Below are 20,724 nucleotides of genomic sequence, written 5' to 3' on the forward strand. Positions count from 1 at the left end.
TCTGTCCCGGTTGCCCCTCTTCCAGGCCAGCTCTCTGCTGTGGCCAGGGAAGTGCAGTGGAGGATGGCCCAAGTACTTGGGCCCTGCACCCCATGGGAGACCAGGATAAGTACCTGGCTCCTGCCATCAGATCAGCGCGGTGCACCAGCCGCAGCGCTGCGGCCGCGGTGGCCATTGGAGGGTGAACCAACAGCAAAGGAAGACCTTTCTCTCTGTCTCTCTCTCTCACTGTCCACTCTGCCTGTCAAAAAAAAAAAAAAAAAAACAGAACCAAGAGTCCATAAATAAAATCTGTACATATGAAATTTGTTCACCTTGTATAAATTTAAAATTTTTTAAAAAGAGACCAGAAATCAAACCTTACTTATAATCAACTGATTTTCAATTAAAGATGTGAAGGCCATTAAATGAGAAAGAATAGTCTTTTCATTGCACAGTACTGGACATCCAGGTGTGAAAAAATGAATCTAGACCACTACCTCAACAAGTTAAATATAAAGGCCAGAGGCCTGAAACTCAGAAGAAAACAGAGGCAAAACTTCTTTACCTAAGACTCTGCGGTGTCTCATCAAACGTGTAAGCATCGAAAGAAAAACAAAGATTATATTAAAATTAAACTTTTTTACATCAACGGACATTGTCAAAAATGTGAAAACAATCTACAGAATAGTAGAAAATATCGCAATCAATATACCTGATAAGAGTTTAATATCCAGAACTAATATCCAGAACTAAGTTTCACTAATAAAAAGGTCAACTGACTCGATTTAAAAATGGGGGAGAAAGGGGTAAATACATAAAGAATTTGGATAAGTATTTCTCCAAAAATGATATACAAATGGCCAATAAGCATAGCAACATAGGTCTAATATCACTAGTCATCAGGAAAATGCAAGTCAAAACTGTAATAAGATATCTCTTCACATCTATTAGGTTATCTGTTATACGACAAAAACAAATATTGGTCAGGAAGGAGAGAAATCAGAAATCCCATATATTACTGGTAGGGATGTAAAATGCTGGAGCACCTTAGGAAATGTTTTGGCAATTCCACAAGAGGTTAAACGGAGTTATTGTCTGACCCAGAAATTCTATTCCTAGAGATATATCCAAGAGAATTAAAAACAAAGGTTTACACTAAAACTTGTACACAAATGTTAATAGGAGCATTACTCATAAGAACCAAAAACTGGGAGAAAAACCCACAAGTTGAGGTCAGCACTATGACTCAGTGTTAAGCCGCCGCCTGTGATGCCAGCCTCCCATATGAACACTGTCAAATCTCAGCTGCCCTGCTTCAGATCCAGCTCCCTGCTAATGTGCCTGGGAAAGCAGCAGAAGATAGCTCAAGTACTTGAGCCCTTGCCACCAACATGAAAGATCCAGATGGAGTTCCAGGATCCTGGCTGTGGCCTGGCCCAGCCCCAGCCATTGAGACTGGAGAGTGAACCAACAGATGGAAGAGATCTTTCTTTTTTTTTTTTAAGATTTATTTTATTTATTTGAAAGACACAGTTACAAAAGAGGTAGAGACAGAGAGAGAGAGAGAGAGGTCTTCCATCCGCTGGTTCACTCCCCAGATGGCCACAACGGCTGGAGCTGCGCTGATCCGAAGCCAGGAGCCAGGAGCTTCTTCCAGGTCTCCCATGTGGGTGCAGGGGCCCAAGGACCTGGGCCATCTTGTACTGCTTTCCCGGGCCACAGAAGAGAGCCAGATCAGAAGAGGAGCATCTGGGACTAGAACCAGCGCCCGTATGGGATGCCAGTGCTTCAGGCCAGGGCTTTAACCCGCTGCATCACAGCACCGGCCCCGGGAAGATATCTTTCAGTCTTTCCCTCCCTCCAACTGCCTTTCAAGTAAATAAATAAATAAATCTTTACCCCAACAACAGAAAGGGAAAAACCCCACAAGTCCATCAACAGACGAATGGATAAACAAGAGGTAGTATATCCATTCAACAAAAAATTACTTAGCAATAACAAGGAATGAAACATTGATATATACTACAACATGCATGAATCTTGAAAAAACTGTGGTGAAAGAAGTCAATCCCAGAAGATCATATATTGTGAAATGTGCAGAATGGTTAAATTCATGGAGACAGAAAAGAGGTTACATATTGCCAGGAATTGGGGGAAAGGGAAATAATGAATGACTGAAATGAGTGAGGAATTTTTTTAAAAGATTCATTTTATTGCCGGCACCACGGCTCAATAGGCTAATTCTCCGCCTGCAGCACCAGCACCCTGAGTTCTAGTCCCGGTCAGGGCGCCGGATTCTGTCCCGGTTGCTCCTCTTCCATTCCAGCTCTCTGCTGTGGCCCGGGAGGGCGGTGGAGGATGGCCCAAGTCCTTGGGCCCTGCACCCGCAAGGGAGACCAGGAGAAACACCTGGCACCTGACTACAGATCAGTGCAGTGTGCCAGCCGGCGCAGCGGCCATTGTTGGGTGAATCAACGGAAAAAGGAAAACCTTTCTCTCTGTCTCTCCCTCTCACTGTCCAGTCTGCCTGTCAAAAAATAAAAATTAAAAAAAATTCATTTTATTTATTTGACAGGCAGAATTACAGAGAAAGGTAGAGACAGAGAGAGAAGTCTTCCATCCGCTGGTTCACTCCCCAGATGGCCGCAATGGACGGAGCTGTGCTGATCTGAAGCCAGGAGCCAGGAGCTTCCTCCGGGTCTCCCACACAGTTGTAGGTGCCCAAGGACTTGGACCATCTTCTACTGCTTTCCCAGGCTATAGCAGAGAGCTGGATTGGAAGTGGAGCAGCCAGGACTAGAACTGGCACCCATATGGGATGCTGGTGCTTCAAGCCAGGGCATTAACCCGCTGTGCCACAGCGCTGGCCCCCGAGGAATTTCTTGTGGGTATACAACTCTGTGAATATATTATGAACTGTAAAATCTTATCATTAAAGAGTTAATTTTACCATAGATGAATTGTATCTCAATAAAACTCTTTTTTTTTTTTATTTTATTTGAAAGACAGAGTTACAGAGAAAGATAGAGACACAGAGAGAGGTCTTCCACCTGCTGGTTCACTCCCCAAATGGCTGCAATACCCAGAGCTGAGCCAATCCAAAGCCAGGAGCCAGGAGCTTCTTCCAGGTCTCCCAAGTGGGTGCAGGGGCCCAAGGACTTGGGCCATCCTCTGCTGCTTTCCGTGGCACATTAGCAGGGAGCTAGATTGGACGTGGAGCAGTCAGGATACAAACCAGTGCCCATGTGGGATGTCAGTTGGCAGGCAGGAGCTTTAACCCTTTGCACCATAGCGCCAGCCCCTATGTCCCTTTTTCTTACATTTGGTGCTGCATGTGAGGCAGCACCAATCTGCACTATTTTCCTTACAGGCCCCAAAAACTCTTTTTTTTTTTTTTTTTTTTTTTGTGTGTGAGAGCCAAAGAGAGACAGAGATGTTACCTGCTGGTTCACTACTCAAAGGTTCCCAACACTGCGCACTGACGTCCAGAGCCAAAACGCAATCCAGGTCTCCCACATGGATAACAGGGACCCAAGTACTTGAGCCATCACCTGCTGCCTCCCAGGATGCACATTAGGAGGAAGCTGGAATCAGGCGCTGGACCCAGGCTCAAACCCAGGCACTCAGATATGCGATTTTAGCATCTCAACCAGCATTTTTTTTTTTTTTTAAGATTTGTTTTCTTTATTTGAAAAGCAGAGAGAGAGAGAGAGATCTATCCATCAACTGGTTCACTTCCCAAATGGGTACAACATCAGGCCAAAGCCAGGAGCCAGGAGATTCATCCAGAGCCATCCTCAGCTGCTTTCCCAGGCCGTAAGCAGGGAGCTGGATCGGAAGTGGAGCAGCCAAGACTTGAACTGCAGTTGCAGGTGGCAGCTTAATCCACTATGCCACAATACTGGACCCTTGAACCAGCATCTTAACCACTAAGTCAAAACCTGCCCCCTTAAACCTTCTTTTTAAATACACTTATAAAAAGATATATCCACATAAGCTACAGATACAACACATTGAGAGAATATAGCACTCAACTTTTCCATTTTTCTTCTTCAGCAGCTATCTCAGCTCCAAGTGTTGTCTTCCTATGCATGCAACAACATCAACAACAAAAACTCATATGAAATGAAACCAACTAAATGAAATTCAACTTAATGTTAAAAAGCCACTGGCCAGTGCCACGGCTCACTTGGCTAATTCTCCGCCTGCGGTGCTGGCATCCCAGGTTCTAGTCCCGGTTGAGGTGCAGGATTCTGTCCCAGTTGCTCCTCTTCCAGTCCAGCTCTCTGCTGTGGCCCGGGAAGGCAGTGGAGGATGGCCCAAGTGCTTGGGCCCCTGCACCCACATGGGAGACCAGGAGGAAGCACCTGGCTCCTGCCAGTGCAGCGTGCCAGCCACAGCGCACCAGCCATGGCAGCCATTTGGGGGGGTGAACCAATGGAAGGAAGACCTTTCTTTCTGTCTCTCTCACTATCTAACTCTGCCTGCCCAAAAAAAAAAAAAAAAAAAAAAAAAAAAAGCCACTGAAATATCAATTTTCAAACAATTTTATTTTAGCACTGATCCCAAACTAAATATTAATCTCAATCTCAAAAAAATACACATACAGACTACAAATACTCAAGAGATTTAAACTAATTGCCAACTTTCCTGAACAGATCAACAACAATTCAGATTTGCTGTGATGACAAAGTAAAAATGTACCTGCCTCAGAGGAGGAATATCCTCTAAACCCAGTGTTAACAAATGAAGAGAAAGAAACATGCACTTCTTAATTCAGAATGTTGCTTCAGGATTAATTTTAATCTAGCTAGTGTATACATAGCTGATGGCTTACAACAAGCAACGTCTTACCCTGCTTTTGCCTAGAACGCGCTAAAAACATGGCATTATCAGGAGTCACAAAAACTAAGCTGGGGTCCGAGGCAAAACCTCCCACAGGGATGACCCCCAAGGAACTCCTGTTTTGCCAACTCCCGTGCCTGCTTTCTGACAGCCTCCGTGTGCCAGGCACCTCGCCCGGGCATCAGGGTACCATGGTGAGGCATAAACAGAACAAGTTCCTGATTGCAGGAACCTTACTTTTCTACAACAAAGTTTGCCAGACTCGCCTGATCACAACTTCAAGAATTTGTTTAAAAAAAAAAATTTTTTTTTTTTCAGGATCTGCCCCCTTTCCTCGGGGAGTCACAGCCCAGGGGCCTGGGGCGGGGTGTGAAGTCGGTATTTTCATCAAGGGCTCCGGATTATTCCTATGCCCAGTGCGGGGGAGGGGAAGGGGGCATCACGCCCCATCCGCCGGGGGTCCCACCTCCAGAGTCTCCTCGTTCACCCTGACCGAGGTCCCAAACACACCGCGACACACCCAGAAAGCTTTGCAGCGTCGCTCTGTGGTGAGCCGCACGCAGCCTTGCTCCCTCCCGGGGACGGAGCCCTCACTCCCTACCGCCTCACCTGAGGCCGGCAGCACCTGAGCCTCCCCCCCAGGCTGCGTGGACACCTGCGTCCACGCCGCGACAATCGACAGTCCCCGTGGCCCGGGTTCGCGGCGGGGTCCGCCCCCCGCCGGCGCATTAGGCGCCTACTGTATGCCTCGCGCGCGCGCGCGCGCGTACTCCAGATACACTCCCGCGGAAACTGAGGCAAGCGGGCGCCGGTCGGGGTCCCGCCGCCCAGCGGCTCGCGGCGAGGCTCGAACCCCGACGGCCCGGCGGCTCCTGCCTCGCGGGCGCTAGTCAGCGGCGGAGGCCCGGCCCGGCTCGTACCGACGGAGTTTCACAAAGAAAGTCTCTCGGCCCGCGCCCCTCACGCACTCACCCGCGCCGGCGCGGGCGGAGACTCGGGCTCCCGCCGCCTGCGACTCCGTGCAGGGGTCGTCCCCGGGATCGGCTCCGGCGCCGGCGGCGGCGACTGCTCCATCCCCACGGGGACCGGGCCGCGAACGCCTCGAGCTAACGGTCCAGTCAGCTAGGCGCGCGCGCCGCTCCCGCGCGCCATGTTCCCGCCGTCCCGCGCGCCGCCGCGGCAACCCCGACCGCCCCCCCCCCACCGCGCACGCGCGCACTCGCCGCGCCGGCTCCCCGCGCGCCCCCGCGGGTTTCCCCCACGCATACCGCGCACGCGCGCACTCGCCGCGTCCCTCCCCGCGCGCCCCGCCTCGCGCCCTCCGGAGCCGGCCGCTGTTCCCGGGGCCGAGCCCACCCCCGCCGCGCCCGGCCACTCGGAGGGAGAGCCGTTCTCCGCTGCGCGCAGCCGCCTGCCGCACTGCGGACCACCTGGATCCCGGGCGCGGGGCCCCCGGAGCGCCCTCGCCTTTACCGCTTCACCCCGAGGCGAGAGCTAGGGCGGCCGTCTCTCCAAAAAGTACTGCCACTAAAGCAAGGAGACCCGACGGTGGAGGTGTGCAGGGCTGTAGGTGGCACAGGGAAGGCCCGAGTCCTGGGGACAGCCAGACCCAGTGGAGACCCCAAATTCAAGTTCTGCATCTTCACTAAGCCTTGGTGGTTGGGGTCGCGACTTCAGGGGCCTCTTTCTCCGAAAGCTGGATGAAATCATTCAGATTAAAAAAAAAAAAAAAAAAAAAAAAAAAAAGATACAGGGGCCGGCGCTGTAGCACAGCGGGTAAAGCCGGGCCTGCCGAGCGGTCGGTCATCCAAGCCTGGAGTCCTGGCTGCTCCACTTCTCATCCAGTTCTCTGCTATGGCCTGGGAAAGCAGAAGATGGCCCAAGTCCTTGGGCCCCTGCACCCGCGTGGGAGACCTCAAAGAAGCTCCTGGCTCCTGGCTTCCGATTGGACCAGCTCTGGCCATTGCAGCCATCTGGGGAGTGAACCAGTGGATGGAGGATCTCTCTCTCTCTCTCAACTCTGTGTTTCAAATAAATAAATAGAGCTTAAAATAGAAGAAAAAGGCCGGCGCCTTGGCTCACTAGGCTAATCCTCCACCTTGCGGCGCCGGCACACCGGGTTCTAGTCCCGGTCGGGGAGCCGGATTCTGTCCCGGTTGCCCCTCTTCCAGGCCAGCTATCTGCTGTGGCCCAGGAGTGCAGTGGAGGATGGCCCAAGTACTTGGGCCCTGCACCCCATGGGAGACCAGGAGAAGCACCTGGCTCCTGCCATCGGATCAGCGCGGTGCACCGGCCGCTGCGCGCCAGCCGTGGCAGCCATTGGAGGGTGAACCAACGGCAAAGGAAGACCTTTCTCTCTGTCTCTCTCACTGTCCACTCTGCCTGTCAAAAAAAAAAAAAAAAAAAAATAGAAGAAAAAAAAAAGCTATCACGCAGTGAGCATGCAACAAGACCTTTCCGGTAGTTTTGATGGATAAGAACCAAAGGCTCTCAATAACATCTGGGGAGTGAACCAGCTGATGGAAGACTCTCTCTCTCTCTCTCTCTCTCTGCCTCTGCCTCTTTATAACTCTGCCTTTCAAATAAATAAATAAATCTTTAAAAAAAAAAAAAAGAAGGGCTCAAACCCCATCTCCTTGAAAACTGGAGACCCGTGGGCAGGTCATTGGACAGAGCCATGACTTCTGCATGGGGGGTGGGGGGGCAGGCGCACCTAGCGGGATTCACGCCTGCATGTTCCTCAGCCCAGAGCTTGGCACACACCAAGCTCTCTGAGGTTCACTGGTGTAATTCTCATCCCATGCAGCCAAGAACCCTAAAAGTTTAATGAGAGGGGCTCTGCTCCCAAACCCTGCAGTATAATTAGCTGGGAGGAATTCACCCAACTTTGGAGCTGCAGCGACTCTTGCTTCCCACATCGTCACTTTCCATTCTCTGCCCCAAACCTCCCCCAAAAACCCTAAAACTGGCAGGAAAACAACAGCAGAGAAATGTTTTCCCTACTAGAAAAAAAAAAAAAAAGAAAGAAAGAAAGAAATCTCCAAGAGTCTCTTGCAGTTTGTAAATGACTATTTGTATTAGGTCCAAAAACAAAAGCAGCTCAATCTGGAGTAAAACAAAAAGGGATGGGGCCAGCACCAGGGCACACTAGGTTAATCCTCCACCTGTGGCGCCAGCATCCCATATGGGCGCCGGGTTCTAGTCCCGGCTGCTCCTCTTCCAGTCCAGCTCTCTGCTGTGGCCCGAGAAGGCAGTGGAGGACGGCCCAGGTGCTTGGGCCCCTGCACTTGCATGAGAGATCAGGAGGAGGCACCTGGCTCCTGGCTTCGGATTGGCGTAGCTCCAGCCATTGCAGCCATTTGGGGAGTGAACCAACAGAAGGAAGACCTTCCTCTCTCTCTCTCTCTCTCTCTCCCCCTCTCTCTCTTTCTCTCTCTTACTGTCTGTAACTCTGTCAAATAAGTAAATAAAAAATCTTTAAAAAGGGGGTGGGGGGAACATACCTGATCATTTGATTGTAGAGTCCTGGGGTGGGATCTCAGCTTCAGGAATAGCCGCATCCAGGTGCTCAAACCTCAACCTCCATCTCTGATTTCTCCTAGGTCTTGCTCATTCTCACACAGTTCCTTCTGCACAGTGGCCTGAGATGCCCCTAGCACACACAGACCCAAGAGAGCAGATTGAGCATCCCTCACCTGAAATGCCTGGGACCAGAAGTGGTTCAGCTTTCAGATTTTTATTTTAAGATTTTTTTTAATATTTGCATGTACATATGTATGGAACCCAAGCCTAAACACAAAATTCATTTGCATTTCATATACATCTTAAGGCAATGGTATACAATATTTTTTAATAATTTGAGGCATGAGACAAAGTTTCCTGGCATGAAAGTTACCATTTGTGGCCTCGTGTGAGTCCTCTTTCAGATTCTGGATTTTCATATTAGGGATGCTCAACCCGTAGTTCCAGCCACAGTTGATTTTCATTGGACCCACTTGGGCCACACTCCCCTACCTGAGCCAATCACCACAGCCAGATTGGTGAGACCTGGCTACCCAGTGGTCCTCCAGAAAGGAGCAAGGGTCCTCCCTGCCAGAAAGACATGGGAAAGAGGCAGGGAAGGGAGAAGGGTTACAGTTGGAAGGGGCACGAAGGACAGGGCGAGCCAGAGCTGTCCGCTGAACCATCCTGTAGGCACACAGTGGGTCTACATGGAGCAATCAGCCTGTTGTACACAGAGTGGCACTGACTTCAGCCTCCGGGAAGTAGCCCTCCACCTCTGCTCCACCACAAACCCCAGATGTGGCACTTCCCAAATCTTGTTCAAAAGCATCCCCATTTGCCATCATGTGTGCCAAGCTGCTCAAGAACAGTCCATGACTCCCTCGGACTACTTACATGGCTCTCTCACCTTTAACGATGGAAGCCAAAACTGGTAAATCCCTCATCGAATACAAGGCACTCTAGGGACCTTCCTGCACAGAATCCTCACAAACAGAATTAGCATTGGAGGCTGGTACTCTCACTGTACCCATCTTACAGATAAGGGGACAAAGGCTGAGCAATCTGAACTGACACAAAGCTCAAGTTAGGAAGTGCAGAGCTCAGGTTAGCACTAATTGCTGCCACCATTAATGTTGCCATCCTGTCTCCATTTGCTCATGCTTCAAAGTCCTGCACCCACCTTCATTGGGGATGCCAGTGGGAGGAGCTCTACTGAAAGAGTCCTAGGAACCTTTAGCTTCCCTGGTGAGAGGTCAGTTACTTTTACCATCCTCCCACTTTCCCATGACTTCACGGGAAAAGGAAAAGAATTCCATCAAAAGAAAAAAGTACAGTGAGGTTAGGAGAAGTAGAGACAACAGCCCCCTACCAGAGCTGATATCTACCCTTGCTAAGTGCTACCTATACCTGCTGTAACACACTACCACAATCTAAGTGGCTTAAAACAACATAATTTTTTTTTTTTTTTTGACAGGCAGAGTGGATAGTGAGAGAGAGAGACAGAGAGAAAAGTCTTCCTTTTCCATTGGTTCACCCCGCAATGGCTGCTGTGGCTGGCGCGCTGTGCCCGACGCACTGCACTGATCCGAAGGCAGGAGCCAGGTGCTTCTCCTGTCTCCCAGGCGGGTGCAGGGCCCAAGGACCTGGGCCATCCTCCACTGCACTCCTGGGTCACAGCAGAGAGCTGGCCTGGAATAGGGGCAACCGGGACAGAACCCAGCGGCCCAACCGGGACTAGAACCTGGGGTGCCGGTGCCGCAAGCAGAGAATTAGCCTATTGAGCCGCGGCGCCGGCTTAAAACAACACAAATGTATCACCTAATGTGGCTCTATAGCACAAAAACCTGAAATCAGTTCCACTTGATTAAAGTCATATTAAATTCTTCTGAAGCAAGAATTCATTTGCTTGCTTTTTCAGCTTCTAGAAGCTGCCTGTTTTCCTTGGGTTGTGGTCCCTTCCTTCATTTTCGAAGCATATCACTCCAAACTCTGCTCAGTCATCCCATCACCAGCTCCTGTGTCCCTGACTCCTCCTGTATCCTTGAGAGGATCTTTGTGATTACAAGGACCCACCAGATGAGCCAGGATAATTGCCCCACCTCCAGATCTTTAACCACATTTACATAGTCACTTTTGCCATAAACAGGAATGTGTTCACAGTTCTGGGATTCTTAGGATGCGGACACCTTTGGGGGCCATTATGAAGCCACCAAGGTAGTTTTATAATCAGACAGAGCTGACTCAAAGTGCTCTGGAGGGGCTGGCACTGCGGCATAGTGGGTAAAGCCGCCACCTGCACGGCCATCATCCTGTATGGGTACAGGCTTGATTCCCCGCTGCTCCACTTCTGATCCAGCTCTCTGCTATGGCCTGGGAATACAGTGGAAGATGGCCCAAGTCCTTGGGCCCCTGCACCCACATGGGAGACTCAGAAGAAGCTCCTGGCTCCTGGCTTTGGATCAGCACAGCTCTGGCCGTTGCAGCCAATTGGGGAGCGAACCAGGAGATGGAAGACCTCTCTCTGCATCACCTCTCTCTGTGTAAGTTTGACTTTGAAATAAATAAATGAATTAAAAAAAAAAAAAGTGCTCTGGAACCAGAAGGGCAGGCTACCTGCCCCAAGAGAAAAATTGCCCTTGAAAAACATAGCCTCCACATTAAATATTCAAATGAGCTAAAACTCATTAAGTTTGGCAATCTCTGCTTCATTCCTTTAAATAAGCAAACCACCTAAATCTTTTATCTAGCCCCTGTCCCAGGCCAGCCAAACCCCAAAATGCTTGTATGTACTTCCAATGGCAATTGCCAAGCTCTCATTTCTGATTGCCAGCACAACAGCTGTGTGCCCCTCACCTTGCCCTCAAGGAATCACCCCTGCCACCCAAGCAAGGGTGCTCAATTCATAACATGGCCAGCAAGCTACAATGTGGGCTAAAATCCATGATGCAGTTAAAAAACGCACAATCATGGGTCAGAAAGAGAAAAGAGCCACACTGGGGTGGGCATTTAGCTTGGCAGTTAGGACACTTGTGTCCTATATGGAAGTACTTGTGTTTAATACATAGTTCTTGCTTTTCACTCCAGCTTCCTGCTAATACAGACTTTGGGAGGCAGCAGTAATGGCTCAAGTAATTAGATTCCTGTTATTTACATGGGAGACCTCGATTGAGTGCCTGGCTCCCAGCTTCAGCCCTGGCCCAGACATGGCTCAGTCTAAGACCTAACTCTTGTGGGCATTGTGACAGTGAATCAGTAGATGGGAGCTCTCTATTTCTATTAATTAAAAAAAAAAAAAAAAAAAAAAGCCAGGGCTGGCGTTGTGGCATAGCTGGTAAGCCGCCGCCTACAGCACCAGCATCCCATATGGGCGCCAGTTCACAACCTGGCTGCTCCACTTCCAATCCAGCTTTCTGCTATGGCCCAAATACCTGAGCCCTGCACCTGCGTGAAGACAAGAAAGAAGCTCCTGGCTCCTAGCTTCAGATTGGCAAAGCTCCGGCTGTTGTAGCCATCTGGGGAGTGAACCAGAGGGTGGAAGACCTCTCTCTCTGCCTCTGTCTCTTTGTGACTCTGCCTTTCAAATAAATAAATCTTTAAAAAAAATAAAAATAGTTAGCTTTTCCAACCACTTGCACTCTTGATGGCTTCCAGGTCTAGCCATTTGTAATCATGAAACAAATCCCCCCTTACATAAAATAATTGGGACAGATTTCTCTTTCTTGTCACCAAGATGTTACAACTTCCACAGATCACAGGGCTATCCCTACAGCCCATCTGCAGGAACTGAACACCCTGGGAGAACAGACAAGGATATCTTCTTTAGGACAGACATTTGGCACAGCAGTTAAGATGCCACTTGGGGGGCCAGCGTTGTGACACAGATCAAGCTGCTGCCCGCAGTCCCGGCATCCCATATGGACACTGGTTTGAGTCCCAGCTGCTCCACTTCTAATCCAGCTCCCCGCTAATGTGCTTGGAAAAGCAGTGGAAGATGGCCCAAATCCTTGGGCCCCTGCACCCATGTGGGAGACTCAGATGAAGCTCCTGGCTTCAGCCTGGCCCAGCCCTGGCCATCTGGGGAGTAAACCAGCAGATGGAAGATTTCTGTTTTTCCTTCTCTGTGTCTGCAACTCTGCCTTTCAAATAAAACAAAAATAAATCTTAAAAAAAAATTAAAGACACCACTTGGGGTACTCATATCTCATACCGGAGTGTGGGGGTTTCAGTTCCAGCTGTGGTTCTGAGTCCAGCTTCCTGCTAACGCACACCCTAGAAGGCAGCAGATGATGGCTCAGGTCCTTGGGTCCCTGCCATCCACACGGGAGACTCAAATGTACTTCCAGACTCTTGATTTGGGCATTTGGGAAGTAAACCAGAGGATGTCAGATTCCTAGCTGTTTTCTCTCTCTCTCTCTCTTTCTCTCTCTCTCTCTCTTTCAAACAAACAAAAAAAATTTTTAATTTTTTTTCTTCAGTCTCTTGTGGGCTTTGCCAGTGTGAGTCAAACCCCTGGTTCTGACTCAATATGTGACGAAGAGGACAAAAAATGTTAGTATTAGAGTCAGAAAAAACTGGGTTGAGTCCCAGTGCTGCCACTTGTCAGTTGTGTGATGTTGGACAAGCTACCTCACTCCTCTACACCCGGGTTCCTTGCCTGTACGTGATGGTGGTGGGAGGAACCTGGCTCAGAGGGTCACCAGGAGTACAAGACCAACCATGGACAGGGCTTTGCCCAGGCCTCCTGTGCTCATTACTAGGTCAACCTGGTCTGCCCACATAGCTCATATCTGCTCTGAGACCTGAGTCATCCATAAATCGTTTGGCAGAAAAGATATGGGAGTATGTGTAACTCTTCTCTACCTCTTTTCCCATGGATCCTTGCTGCAGAAATATTCCTGTTTGGCTACAGGACTCCCTTATACAAATACAGTAGAGATGCTCTACCTAAACTTGCAAAAGTTCTGAATTTTACAACTTATCCAGCCCGAAGTTCCAGAAACTCTACGAGGGTGAGGATGAGAACTGAAAGTTGGCTTGTATTACACACACCGAGGTCCCTGGCATCTCCAAGTGCAGCCTGCCACTGCAAATCCCACCCCAGCCTCGCTGTGCCTTTTCCACTCTTTCTAAGGGGCCTTTTGAATGTGTATTCAGATGAAGATGGTGACATCCGGAGAGCCAGCCTGGTGATGACAGCCTCAGCAGGGCTCCAGATGAATGGCACACAGCAACCTGGGGGGGAGGGAGCAGGCATTCAACTCAAAAACCATTCATCAAGCGCCCACACAGAGCCCAGGTTCCATCAGATTTTTAATTGTGTATCAGTGATTGTGGAGAAGCAATTATTTCCATAATTAAAATACAAATCATAAGACCCAGATTGAGGGAAACAAAAAAGATGACAACGGAATGAAAGCAGGTACATTTCTTTCATGTTCAAACCACGGGGTTACGACACAGCAGCACACACGGTCCGGCGCTTTGTGGCCTCAGCATTCTCTGCTTCTTCTTCAAGGGGCCGCTTTTGACTAGTGGAAGGCTGGAAATGAAGGAGAGAAAGGAGCCGTGTTCAAAAGCAAATCAATGGCTTCTACCAAGGTTCCTCAATATGCTTCTAGTAAATCAAGGGCATTCCATGTGAACCTTCTAACACCAAGAATTACTGGGACCAAGGTTGGGGTGCAGTGGGTTAAGCAGCTGCCTGCAATGCCGGCATCCCATATGAAGGCATTAGCTGGGCGTCTGCCCCAACGTGGGAGACCAGGATGGAGTTCCTGCCTCCTGACTCAGCACAGCCCAGTCCTGGCTGTTTTGGCCATTTGGGGAGTGAACCAGTGGATGGAAGCCCTCTCTTTCTCTTTCTCTCTCTCTGCCTTTCAAATACATAAATACTTCTTTTTAAAAAATTACTAGTTATCATGACAAATTTATTACTACCACACCTTATCCTACTCTGACATGTTTATCTACTGATAATTCTTATTTGTTTTAAAATATGTATTTATTTATTTATTTGAAGGCAGAGTGAGAAACAGAGGAAGAGAGAGGGAGAGGCACAGAGAGATCTTCTATCTGTTGGTTCACTCCTCAAATGGTTACAACAGGCAGATCTGGGCCAATCTGAAGCCAAGAGCCAGGAACTCCATCCAGGTCTCCCATTTGGGTGGCAGAAACTCAAGTACTTCAGCCTCCATCTGGATGAGAAGCTGAGAAGCCCTAAATGTGAAATAAGCATGCAAAAGAACCTCACTCTGGATGCTGCTCTTTCCCTGGGCCAGCACCGTGTGCTAGGATCCTCTCTCTCTCTTTTTTTTTTTTTTTTTTTTTTTTGACAGGCAGAGTGGACAGTGAGAGAGAGAGACAGAGAGAAAGGTCTTCCTTTGCTGTTGGTTCACCCTCCAATGGCCGCCACAGCCGGCGCGCTGCGGCCAGCGCACCGCGCTGATCCGATGGCAGGAGCCAGGTACTTCTCCTGGTCTCCCATGGGGTGCAGGGCCCAAGCACCTGGGCCATCCTCCACTGCACTCCCAGGCCATAGCAGAGAGCTGGCCTGGAAGAGGGGCAACTGGGACAGAAACCGGCGCCCCGACCGGGACTAGAACCCGGTGTGCTGGCACCGCAAGGTGGAGGATTAGCCTAGTGAGCTGCGGCGCCGGCCAGGATCCTCTCTCTTGACACCAGGCAGCAGCAGCAAGAGGAGCAGCCGCCAAGCTCCCACTCAGTCCCAGGCTCTCCGTGAGTGCAGAGCACACTCTGCAGTGTGCTGTGTTGCTAAGCCTGGATGTTCAATACATTGTGTATACAGTGAGTTTTATGTTATTTTCAAGTTTACATAGGTTAACTGGGCAAGGGTGTGGAGGGTAGGCAGGAAAGTGGTTCAGTGGCTCACTAGGTGTTGGGACACCCGCATCCCATATCCATTTCCGATATGCACACCTGGGGGAGGGACGGGGTCCCTGCCATTCATGTGGGAGACCTGGTTTGAGTTCCTGATTGCTGGCTTTGGCATGGATCACTCTCAGCTGTTGCAGGCATTTGGGGAGTGAACCAATGATGGAAGATCTGTTTCTGCGTCTTTCAAATAAAACAACTAAAAATAATTAAAATTAAAAAGACTTTAAAAGAGTTTTATTGTAACTATTGGTTGAACTCTGTAATTAATACACAATTACTCTTAGGTGTTTAATTAATGCTATAACCAGTACTCAAATAGTATTTTACACTTTGTGTTTCTGTGTGGGTATAAACTGTGGAAATCTTTACTTAATACATGCTAAATTGATCTTCTGTATATAAAGACAATTGAAAATTAAAAAAAATAAAATAAAAAAATAAGAGTTTTATTGGAATGTGGGAAGAACATCTGTATATCAAAAGTAAGCAGTTTCCTGCTAATGCAGACTCTCACAGGCAGCACATGGTGGCTCAAGGATTGGGTCCCTGGTCACTCTCATGGGGACACCTGGATTGTGTTCCCAGATACTCAGTCTGGCCCAACTCTGGCCATTCCAGGCATTTGTGGACTGACCCAATGGGTGACAGTTCTCTCTCTCTCTCTCTCTCCCTTTGTCTCAAATTAGAAAAATAATAAGTAAGCAGCATAACCAGTCCCCTCTGGGTCATCTTCCCCTAAATTATCGTATTTAAAAAGACAATAACACCTCTCCTAGGAGCCTCAAGTCTTGCTCTTTTATGGGAAGATGATCTTTCTTTGTTTTCCCATTTATAAAGCTGGGAGGGAACAGTGGGGGATGGGGAGATATCATTCACTAAAAGAAGTAATAGGTGAGTAATTATCACACAGTTATTCTTAAGTGTTGAAAATTAACTGAAATGTGATCCCTGTTAAACATAAGAGTGGGAATAAGAGAGGGAAGAGATGTATAATTTGGGGCATGCTCGGGCTGACTTGCCCCAATTGGTAGAGTTGGAAACATACCAGGGGATTCCAATTCAATCCCATCAAGGTGGCATGTGCGAATGCCATCTCACTACTCCAAGTGATCAATTTCAGTTCACAATTGATCATAATGAAAGGACTAAGAGTCAAAGGGAGCACATAAACAAGTCTAGTATCTGCTAACACCAACCGATAGAATAAATAAAGGGGAGAGTGATCCAACATGGGAAGTGAGATACTCAGCAGACTCATAGAATGGCGGATGTCCTAAATAGCACTCTGGCCTCAGAATCAGCCCTAAAGGCACTCGGATCTGGCTGAAAAGCCCATGAGAGTATTTCAGGCATGGAAAGCCAAGACACTCTGGCAAAAAGATCTCTGTGAGTGAGATCCCAGTGGAAAGAACAGGTCTTCAAAGAGGGAGGTGCCTTTCTCTGAAGGGAGGAGAGAACCTCCACTTTGACTATGACCGTGTCTAAACAAGATAAGAGTCGGAGAACTCAAGGGGCTTCCATAGCCTTGGAAACTCATAACTGGTGCATAGGGAGATTACTGATGCCATAAACAGGAGTGTCAATTGGTAAAGTCAACAACAGGAGTCACTGTGTACTTACTCCTCATGTAGGATCTCTGTCCTTAACGTGCTGTACACTGAGGCTTAATGCTATAACGAGTACTCAAACAGTATATTTCACTTTGTGTTTCTATGGGGGTGCAAACGACTGAAATCTTTACTTAATGTACACTAAACTGATCTTCTGTAAAAAAAAAAAAAAAAAAAGAAAGAAAGAAATTATCTATTCCCAACTTGACTCTCACTGGGATTAAACATGACAATAGGTCTGATCTGATTTCATCATCATTTAAAAAAAAATCATCTATTATTTTTCACTTTATGTTTCTGTGTGGGAGCAAACTGTTGAAATACTTACTTAAGGTATACTAAGCTGATCTGTATATTAAGATAATCGAAAATGAATCTTGATGTGAATGGAAGGGGAGAGGGAGTGGGAAAGGGGAGGGTTGTGGGTGGGAGGGACGGTATGGGGGGGGAAGCCATTGTAACACATGAGTCGTACTTTGGAAATTTATATTCATTAAATAAAAGATAAAAAAAAACAAACAAACAAAAAAAATCACTGTAAGCATTATATGTGTATATTTATGTATGTAGAAAATAAGTACATGCAGAAGTATCAATTCATTAAAAGTTTATCTCTCATAAAAAAAAAAAAAAAAAAGAAGTAATAGGTGAGAACTTACAAAGAACTACAGAAGAATAAAACTGCAATAAATCATTAACCGCTTGCCCAAAATTTGAAGTTTCCAACAAATTCCAATTTCAGCCTGTGATGGAGGGTTCCATCCTTGCCTTGCAGGGAGACCTAATGACAATCCCTAGCTGTGCTTCTTTTTTTAGGTTTTCATGCATTTATTTATTTGAGAGGCAGAGTTTTTATTCATTTTATTCATTTATTTATTTGAGAGGCAGAGTTACAGACAGAGAAGGAGAGACAGAGAGAAAGATCTTCCATCCTCTGGTTCTGGGCTGATCCAATGCCAGGAGCCAGGAACTTCTTCCAGGTCTCCCACACGGGTACAGCGGCCCAAGGACTTGGGTCATCTTCTACTGCTTTCCTAGGCCATAGCAGAGAGCTGGATTGGAAGTGGAGCAGTTGGGACGCAAACCAGCGCCCATATGGGATGCCAGTGCACAGGCGAGGCTTAGCCTACTACACCACAAGGCTGGCCCCACTGCTTCTCCATGCATGAAACATACCCTATTAAGTCTTCTGAGGATGCCTATGCAGATCAACTTGAAACAAAGTATCTTCTATGTTAGCCCTTAAAAGGCTACAAAATTGCTCCTCAGGAGACTTTCAACTCCTTATCCTTGCTCATCAGCTACCCAAAGCTAGCCTGTGTTTAATGGTCATCGATCGTCAGGAATACCTGGTCTGGGACTTGGGAGACAGCCACCGATTTATCTTCCTCAGACAGGAGACTCCGAAACTTTCTTTTCATGTCCTCATCCTGTGAACAAATTAAAAGAATAAGTACATTGTGTCTCCAGGAAGGAAAGCTCCCAGAATGACAGGTCTAGGATGTCCCTGGAAAGAGGGAGGCAGGGGGGGCAGGCATTTAGCCTAATGGTTAGGGTACCCACATCCAGCATCTGAGTACCTGGGTTCAATACCCAGATCCAGCTCCTGACTCCAGCTTTCTGCTGCTGTGGACTCTGGGGAGGAAATCAGCTATGACTCAAGTGACTTGATTTCTGCCACCCAAGTGGGAGACCTGGATTGAGTTCCTGGCTCCTATCTCCAGCCCTGCCATTGCAGGCATTGGGGAGTTAACCAGTTAACCACTGAGGAGTTAACCAGTTGGGAGCACTCTGTGTGTGTGTGTGTGTGTGTGTGCATCTTTCTGCCTCTCAGATAAATAGAAAAAGGAAAAGGAAGACACAGAGAAGTAGACATTCAGTCTATCGAAAGACTCACACCCTTGCTGAAGCTCCAGGAATGAAGTGAGTCCACACTGCTCATCCCCACTCTCCCACAGCAGTCTAATCAGCAGCCGGGGTTCAGTCAAGATGGACTGAACCACAACCACATGTCTGAAAGTTCTCAGTGGGTCAGAGAAACACGGACCCCCACCAGTCAAAAGGTTTCACAGCCAGCATCTCAGACCCTACCAGAAATGGCGAAACCTAGTAGGACCTCCCCTACTCTGCCAACAGAAGGCACCCATGCCATCCTAACAACTGACCTAGCACTCCCAGGAAAATTCACCCAGCAGGTGCCAGAGGGACTTTACACCCACAACATCCCAGAGCTCAGACTTAAGGAGAAAGGAAGGGAATGAACAGGATGCATGCAGATGACAGTGTTTAAAGCTCCAAGAAGGAGAGCCGGGGACAGGGGTAGGGAGAGAACCTGTATTTGGGAACCCTGAGAGGTAACCTCGCCTTCAGAGAGGGGAACACGCATGACTGGAAATGTGGGCTCTGGGGCCAGCTGGGAGCCCAGCTCAGCCTCTCACAAGTGGCGTGTGCAGAATACAAGACCAAGAGCTGCCCGATTCCAGAGCCCCACGTGCTTCCCACCAATTGACCCCACAAACTCCATCCCCTAATCCAAGTGTCCCATGGTGGGCAGGAGAACAAAGACCTCCACTATTTAGCACTTCTATGGATACAGGAAATTTAGGGCAGTGGAGGCCTAAAAGCAGGTTCCTCCCTCCATGTAGGAATCAGAACCACTACCTGCCTTGGCACTGTTTTATTGAGTCACTTGTGGAGAAGCTCGCTGCCTTTGCTGATAGCACCAAGCTCCACCAACACTGCCAGGCCCCTCGGTATGCAGACGCTCTTCACAGTGGGTGAAAATATGAGTGCCCAAAGCCCTGTGAGCAGGCCCTGCCTCCTCCTGGTCTCACACCTTACTCTGCACCTACCCCTATAACCTACCACATGTATGGTGCCACTCCACAATGTGTGGTCAGAACTGGCTTCGACCCAGAATTTCAGCATCCCGAGGCAAAGACTTATCTTATTCCCCTTTGTCTGCACCCATGATGCCTAGCAGCTCTTTACTGCGCTCTGAAGGAATGAACAAATGGACAAACCACAGTGGAATGCCCTGTGGGTGGCAGTCCTTCAGGGAGGCCAGAGTGACCACAAGCCTATTAGACCTACTGTTAAAATTATTTTTATTTATTTATTTTTAATTTATTTGAAAGACAGCGAGAGATATTCCATCCACTGGCTCGCTTCCCAAATGCTTGCAGCAGCTGGGGTTGAGCCACACTGAAGCCTGGGGCCCGGAATTCAATCCAGGCTCCAATCCAGGGACCCAACTACTTGAGCCATCATCTGATGCCTCCGAGGGTGCACATTAGCAGGAAGCTAAATTGGAAGACAAGTAGATGAGACTTGATCCAGGCACTCTCTCAAAACACCCATCCCTAGGCAAATTTCTACAACAGTCATCAAATAGCAATAAGAAAAAGGAGCTCACTGTCGCCACAGAGAACAACATGTATCTGTAAGTACTATTCCTTTGAGGTGTCACCATCTATTCAAAATTATTAAGTCGTCTCTTGAAAGTAAACAGGAAGAAACCCTCTATTTCAAATAGTAATCACGAAGCAGAAAGTGCACATATAAGGGATTCACTCAAAACTGGACATCTTGTTAATGACCAGAGACCAGAGCCCACATAAGCAAATGCTCAGGCCAGTGCCAGACCCACGAAACCATTTGGTTCCTCAAAGATGCTGAATGTTCCCAAAATAAAACCTAAACTGGCCGGCGCCGTGGCTCAATAGGCTAATCCTTCACCTAGCGGCGCTGGCATACCGGGTTCTAGTCCCGGTCGGGGCACCGGATTCTGTCCCGGTTGCCCCTCTTCCAGGCCAGCTCTCTGCTGTGGCCAGGGAGTACAGTGGAGGATGGCCCAAGTGCTTGGGCCCTGCACCTGCATGGGAGACCA

At 48.4% G+C, this 20,724-nt stretch overlaps 2 protein-coding genes across 5 annotated transcripts in view; both read right to left on the reverse strand.

Moving 5' to 3' along the window:
• Nucleotides 1-6,023, reverse strand: part of TTC28 (tetratricopeptide repeat domain 28) — a 689,946-nt gene extending 683,923 nt beyond the window's left edge. For 2 of the 3 annotated variants that reach the window (XM_051826641.2, XM_008274620.4), the window contains exon 1: nucleotides 5,800-6,023. In XM_051826641.2, the coding sequence (XP_051682601.2) occupies nucleotides 5,800-5,901 (102 nt within the window). In that variant the 5' untranslated portion in view covers nucleotides 5,902-6,023. Of the gene's footprint in view, nucleotides 1-547; nucleotides 5,754-5,799 lie in introns of those variants that run through there. The other variant, XM_070065754.1, reaches the window with a different exon arrangement.
• A 7,600-nt stretch (nucleotides 6,024-13,623) lies between these two features.
• The window catches only part of CHEK2 (checkpoint kinase 2), a 48,967-nt gene continuing 41,866 nt past the window's right edge, over nucleotides 13,624-20,724 (reverse strand). For both annotated transcript variants that reach the window (XR_007911928.2, XM_051826647.2), the window contains 2 exons: nucleotides 18,185-18,265; nucleotides 13,624-13,870 (listed from right to left, as the gene is read on the reverse strand). Coding sequence is in view for 1 of the 2 variants with exons in the window: in XM_051826647.2 (XP_051682607.1) it covers nucleotides 13,781-13,870; nucleotides 18,185-18,265 (171 nt within the window). In the remaining variant the exon portion in view is untranslated. The remainder of the gene's footprint in view (nucleotides 13,871-18,184; nucleotides 18,266-20,724) is intronic.

This window comes from Oryctolagus cuniculus, chromosome 21, assembly GCF_964237555.1.
Source record: "Oryctolagus cuniculus chromosome 21, mOryCun1.1, whole genome shotgun sequence".
NCBI lineage: Eukaryota > Metazoa > Chordata > Mammalia > Lagomorpha > Leporidae > Oryctolagus > Oryctolagus cuniculus.